Source organism: Gekko japonicus, unplaced genomic scaffold (assembly GCF_001447785.1).
Source record: "Gekko japonicus isolate JY-2015 unplaced genomic scaffold, Gekko_japonicus_V1.1 scaffold1349, whole genome shotgun sequence".
Classification (NCBI taxonomy): domain Eukaryota; kingdom Metazoa; phylum Chordata; class Lepidosauria; order Squamata; family Gekkonidae; genus Gekko; species Gekko japonicus.
In genome coordinates this window covers 4,500-11,300 of record NW_015174314.1, presented here as the reverse complement: position 1 = coordinate 11,300, position 6,801 = coordinate 4,500, and the positions used below count along the sequence as shown (strand labels likewise).

The 6,801-nt window shown below is 47.0% G+C and overlaps 1 protein-coding gene across 1 annotated transcript in view; it reads left to right on the top strand.

Moving 5' to 3' along the window:
* LIPG (lipase, endothelial) overlaps positions 1-2,681 on the top strand; it is a 32,255-nt gene extending 29,574 nt beyond the window's left edge. Inside the window, exon 11 of the mRNA XM_015424159.1 lies at positions 2,250-2,681. Within this exon, the coding sequence (XP_015279645.1) occupies positions 2,250-2,271 (22 nt within the window). The 3' untranslated portion in view covers positions 2,272-2,681. The remainder of the gene's footprint in view (positions 1-2,249) is intronic.
* The last annotated feature ends 4,120 nt before the right edge of the window (positions 2,682-6,801 follow it).

Here is a 6,801-nt window from a genome sequence, read left to right as displayed (position 1 = left end):
GCGCCCTTCCCTTAACAACGCCCCCCCCCCCCCCGTGCATTCGGGGCTTTCCTAGGGCATTTCGTTTTTTTAAAAAAGCAAGCAGATTCTCGAGTTAAGTGCTGAGACCAAGTTGCGAATTGGGAAACGTCTAGCGAAAATTTCATTTTGGCCCCAAACTCAGACTGGCTATTTTCTCTCATCATTGCCTTGCCCACCCACCCCCAGTCTACAATACAGAGACAACGCTGGCCCATGATTGCGAAAGGAATGCTGATAAAGTAATTTAGCAGACGTTTGCTGAAAGGTTATTTGGAACGTGCAGTTTCTGTTCACAGAAGCCAGAAAGGGTGTAAAAGGGAGCGAGTCTGAGCACAGGAGCTGAGACAACGTGCTGTAACTTGGCAAGCTGCTCTACCACAATGAAATTTAATGAATGCAATTTGGGTAATCTCGTGGCACTTTGCCTAGTAGATATTCACGTCTCTAACCTTGAAGCTTTTGACCAAAGAATGTGGTAAAGACAGGAGCTGGTGTGGAATTCTACAGCTGTGGATACATTCCTTGGCACTGTCCCTTAACAAAACCAACCCCCTCCCCCCCCATTCGGGGCTTTCCTAGGGCATTTCGTTTTTTTAAAAAAGCAAGCAGATTCTCGAGTTAAGTGCTTGAGACCAAGTTGCGAATTGGGAAATGCCTAGCGAAAATTTCATTTTGGCCCCGAACTCAGACTGGCTACTTTCTCTCATCATTGCCTTGCCCCCCCAGTCTACAATACAGAGACAACACTGGCCCATGATTGCAACAGGAACCAGCTCCCTGCCCTCCTCCAAACGACAGCCCTTCAGATACATAAAGAGAGCGATCATGTCCCCCTTCAAGCTCCTCTACTTAACTTATTTATTAATTATTACTTTGGTTTTCATTCTTTATTTGAACGATTTATATCCCACCTTTCAGTCCTGCTGGCCCCCCTCAATATGCCTGAGAAATAAAAACGGAGCAGTATAAGAATGCATCATAAAAATAAGTTAAAAACCAGAGCCGAAATACAAAAACAAAAGAGACATCAGCTAAAAACACAGGGTGGGGAGGGACGAATTGTTGAGGGAAAGCTAGACGCAAGAAAAAGAAAAGTTACCTGCTGGCAGAAGACATCAACAGAAGTAGACAGGCAAATATCCCCGGGGAGAGAGTTCCGCAGTCTTGGAGCCGTAACCAAAAAGCCCCTGTCTTGGGTTGCTCACCACCTAGGTGTAATGTTTCTGGCTTCCAGAACTGAGACCAGAAGAACGAGGAGTAGTTCAAGCAGTTTAAATCTAAGGGGCAACTCCAACAGGTTCACACAAGCACGCTCAAGTAGCTGAACTGGCTACTTGAACATGTGACCCTAGGGGCTTAACTTATTTATTAATTATTACTTTGGTTTTCATTCTTTATTTGAACGATTTATATCCCACCTTTCAGTCCTGCTGGCCCCCCTCAATATGCCTGAGAAATAAAAACGGAGCAGTATAAGAATGCATCATAAAAATAAGTTAAAAACCAGAGCCGAAATACAAAAACAAAAGAGACATCAGCTAAAAACACAGGGTGGGGAGGGACGAATTGTTGAGGGAAAGCTAGACGCAAGAAAAAGAAAAGTTACCTGCTGGCAGAAGACATCAACAGAAGTAGACAGGCAAATATCCCCGGGGAGAGAGTTCCGCAGTCTTGGAGCCGTAACCAAAAAGCCCCTGTCTTGGGTTGCTCACCACCTAGGTGTAATGTTTCTGGCTTCCAGAACTGAGACCAGAAGAACGAGGTGTAGTTCAAGCAGTTTAAATCTAAGGGGCAACTCCAACAGGTTCACACAAGCCCGCTCAAGTAGCTGAACTGGCTATTTGAACATGTGACCTTAGGGGAGGTCTTCAAATTAACACACTATAATAAAAAGGGAATATCTTGAAATTATAAATCCTGTCACAACCACAGGGGCAACTAAAACAGGGCTTCCGGAGATTATTGTAGTGGTCGGGTAAGTTCGTACATGCATGTTGCTGGGTTGGAAGTGTTCCATCAATGGGAGTATCTCAAGTCTGTTAAAGGGCAGCTTTCAACAAGAGCGAATCACTTCCTGCAAACTGCTTCAGATACCAAATTTGTCGTCCCCCCTCCTCCCCACAATTGCCTGGTTCTTGGGTTTTTGTTTCCCACCAGTGACTTTACAATTCTGAATAAATTTCTGTTCAGCCTCCTTACATATTTTTCCCCCCTCTTCTCCCCCTCAGATCAGCAAACAGCTCGCTCTGAAATGTCCTTCTTTGAAGACTCACCATACTGAGTGAGGATCGAACCGGCCAAAACGGCAAGAGAAGAAGGCGAGTGCCGAAGAGAGCAGCACGGCTGAACGACATGGCTGCCACCTCTCAGTCTTCTTATTTTTCTCACTCGCACTTGCAAAGCCTGACTGTTCCAAGGTGGAGCTCTCTTGCCTCCTTAAACTGTGACAATGCAAACACTGTGTCTGGGGACACCAGAACATCCTTTATTTATGGCTACCCCTTAGACTAACTTATTTAAAGCGTCCGCCTTTTACTAAACTGGCCCTCTTTTCAGGAGACCCTGACTTGCCTGCCGAAACTGACTTGTCCGGATGAGCGAGCACTCGCCATCTGGTCTTTCAGTCTCGTATCTTCGTTTGCAAAATACAGAGTGTAGAGTTGCCGTGAAATACTTTCAGGTGGGGTAGCCGTGTGGGTCTGAAGCAGGAGAACAAAGTTTGAGCCCAGCGGCACCTTTAAGACCAACAAAGTTTAATTCTGGGTCTAAGCTTTCTTGTGCACACACACTTGTGCGTGCCCACAAAAGCTTAGACCCAGAATTAAACTTTGTTGGTCTTAAAGGTGCCACCGGACTCAAACTTTGTTCTATGAATTATTTTGCTTGCCTTCCCAAGAGGCAGCTCTGCAAAGTCAGAGTAGTCACACAGAACTGAGTTCTTTGGGAATGTGACATGTGGGTTCTTTGGGAATGTGACGCGAGGCTATAGGGACAGGATTACAGCCTGCCCACCCAGCCAAAATCTGCCCGCCCGTTGAAATTTCCTTGGCAGAGTTCTCTAGCCTACATTTCTCCAGCATGCAGGGAGACATGTACGAGCAGGACTAATTCACACAAACACACCCCTGCAGTGTAAAATGGTACAGTCTTTCACATTTTACCACCATGACTATTTAGATCAGCTCTGACTGGCCTGTGTGAGTCATTGTCTATGGATCCTCAGTCATCGGCTGCAATCATATAAGGGGCAGGGCAGTGGCTCAGCAGTAGAATTATCTTCTTGGCATGCACAAGGTCCCAGGTTCAATCCCCGGCATCTCCACTTGAAAGGGCCAGGCAGTACGCGATGGGAAAGACCTGCCAGTCAGAATAGATAAGACTGAACCCCAAAGGACCAATGGTCTGATTCCAGTATAAAGCCAGCTTCAGGCGTTCATCGCTGGATATTGCAGCATTGTTGCACTCTAGCCACTGTTAGCAACTGGACCGTCTTGTCTGCACAGTTACGAAAGATTGCTGTCGCATGCAATACGGCGGCGGAGCCATAGGCCATATTTCCACATGCTTCGAGTCACAGTGGGGGTTGTGCGGGTTGTGGCTCAGTGGGTTGTGGCCGAGTTGGTTTTCATGCTGCCTTTTGTGCCAGTGCTGAGATTTGAGGCTTTACCTGGTCCAGTTTCTCAGCACAATACTACCACATGCCGGGACATTAATGTAAAACATGGGGTCGTATGTGCAGGGAGCTGGCGTCTGTCACCATTATAGCATCTGCAGTATTTTCCAGCATGCACAGTTGGGCAGGAACTGGGCAGTGGAAACCTGACTCGTAACATCAGAGCCACCGATACTCTCCCTTGTCATTACACTTTGCAGTTCCCAATCCCCTTAGATGTGTGCAGACCAGCTAAGCCTTGCCTGGAAGCCCCCTGACACCGATTCCCTCAGGGTCTCCCTTTGCAGCTCCCAGACCCACCCCACATATTGTGAAAACAAACCACATGACTGGCCCATCTCCATGGCAACTCCACAACAGTGACTGAGGCCCCAGAATTTTTGTAAACCCCCCCCCCAAGTTCCTCCATCTCGGCAGTCTTGCTCCTACGGCCTTCCCACTTGAATACCACAATTGTCAGAAGGTTTCCCGGAGCCCTTCCAGCCAAAGCTGTCTTGTTGAAAGACCACTCACGGTTTGTTGGATGAAAGGATGAGAGTTAGAGGTGTCCACCTGCCTCTTTGTTCCTGTAATCCTAGAAACGCAACCGCAGCTGTATTTCCTGGACAAAATTACATGCCATTTCATAGGTTTCGTGAGAATCCCTGGGAAGGAAATGTGAAAGAAACCCTTGCGTTTGAAAGGGTCCCGTCCAATATTTTAAAAACAGAACTATGCATCAGACAATTTTTTTTGCATTCTGTAATGGAATTTTAAGGCTTTAAACAATCATGTTATATTTAATGGGGCCAGATCCTTAAGTGTAATTCCCAGACTGGGAGCCACAAAAGAATTGTAATCCCCACCCCACCTCATTGGCCTCAAATATCCATTTGGAATGGAGGCTGCCTGCTGTATCTCTGGTTTACTACTGTGCTGCCGATTGCATGCCACCTGCTGTCAGTGGGCCATGCAGTTCTGCCGTGGCTCCACATTGGGTATGGTTGTTTAATTCAGTTACTCCCGGTAGGGGAATGCATCAATCAAAATCACCTCCCTTTGGAGTAAGCCCAGTCAGAACAGAGACTCATACAGAGATTAGACAGTGAGCTCTACTGAGAGAGGGTTGTTCTTTTGTACCCTAAAATGTGCCTTTTTTGATGTAGTGTGCCTACAGAAATTCAGAAAAAAGTACTCCCCCCCCCCCCGAAGTTAAAATAATGAGGTAAAAACTATTTTAAAAATATGCTTCAGATGTTCCCAGTCTGAGGTAAACTTAAACACACATACACCCAAAAGGTAGGGCATGCTAATGTTCTCTCCAGAGAAAAGAAGCACTTCCTTCATAAACTCTGCTGGGCAGACATCTGTCTTTTTAAAGCTTCTCCTTGGAGGGCCAACTTCTCTTCAATCCCATTCCAACCAAAGTCAAGGTTCTTTTCTGGGTAACTGAAGTTTGTCTCAGTCCTGCAGAACTGTTTGATGCCTTTTCTGTGCTGTGTGCCACCGTCCCATATATTTATAACAGGGGTATCGAAGCCTAGTATGGTTTAATATGTATATAATGGGATTTTTAAAATATTTGCACCTCTTCTATTTATTTTTCCCCAACGTGCGTTTGTATATATGTAAAGAGTCATACTTTTTTTGAATTCTAACAAATTTTTATAAACTCGATTAAGAAAGAAATAAACTGACTTGTTTTTTAAAAGGAACCTCTTGGTCGCCTGTGTGGTTTGTCTTTCCTCAGAAGGGGCCCGGGGTGATAGACGAGGGAGTTCAACCTCACAGCGACCTTGTGAGGTAGGTCAGGCGCAGAGAGTTTTACAAGGCCACCAAATTAGCTTCTTGACTGAGCAAAGATTCAAATGCACGCTTAAAATAACTACCAGTTTTAACTGTCAAAATGCAGGCAGCTCAAAGTCTTAATCTTCCAGAAAGACTAACATTGGGGTGGTCATCTGACCAGGAAAGAAAATGATTGGGCCTGTGCCTCAAGCAGAAAGTGACAGGTTTGGTTGCCATCCTCTTGGTGGGGCCTGGAAAACTCCCAGAATTGTAACTGAGGAAATGGCAGCTTTGGGGGGTGGTTCTGTGGCACTATATGCTGCTGAGGGTCCTCCTTTTCCCCAGAACTGGTCCTGCTCAGTCTCCACCCCCAAATCTCCAGGAATTTCCCAAACTGGGATTGGCAATCCTATGAAGCCCTCCGCCAGATGCTGGCAAACATCATTTTGTCCTCTTACATTGGCAGATCAAACTACTGTGAAAGGGATAGGCACAAGAACCAGTTCCAAAGGTGACAGCCCTCGCCAAAACTTCGTTCTCTCTTAGGCAGGGGTCATTTTGTAGAAAAAGAGGTGCAGGAGCTCATTAGCATAACTTATTTGCATATTCCAAATTGGGGGGGGGGAGAACGTGCAGATCTGTCCTCGCAGAGGAGGGAGAGCTTGTACCTGAATAAAACTTGGTCTTAAAGGTGCCAATGGACTGGTTTGGACCGGGGGGCCGGGGAGAGCTCTGCAACTTACCTGGCTGCTTCTTGCTCTGACTGAGGGCTGCTGGGAGCAGGGGGTGGGGCTTGTTGCATGTGCCCGTCCCCTGGGGTCTTTACTGCCGGAGCTCCGCTTCTGTGCGCTCCTGCAGGAAATGACCCCTGGTTTTAGGTAAACATTTGGCAAGCAGGACTTGTGGAATCCCACAGTGGGGCAAACACCCCCCTATGGCCATTTCCGCTCAGGAAAATGGCACAGGAGGGAAGGCCGTAGCCCCGCCTCCACCCGCACCATGCTCCAAAACCAAATCAGGCCCAGAGTGTTTGGGGATGTTAGCTCCCCAATGTTATGTGTGTCTGTGAGTCAGGTCAGGAGGTTTTTGATGGGACTTAACGTCACATCTGTCATCTAGTCCAGGGTTCCCCAACCTTTTTGAGCCTGAGGGCACTTTTGGAATTCTGAGCAAGAGAAGTGAGCGCCACCCCAAAGTGGCTCCCAGAGCCAAATCCAAAATGGCCGCCTCAGGAGATGGAGCCCAATGGAATACCTCCCTCCTCACACAACCTGGGCAGAAGGAAATCCTGAAGAGGAAATGGAAACACGCACTGGCTAAGGAAAGGCCAGGTGCTAACC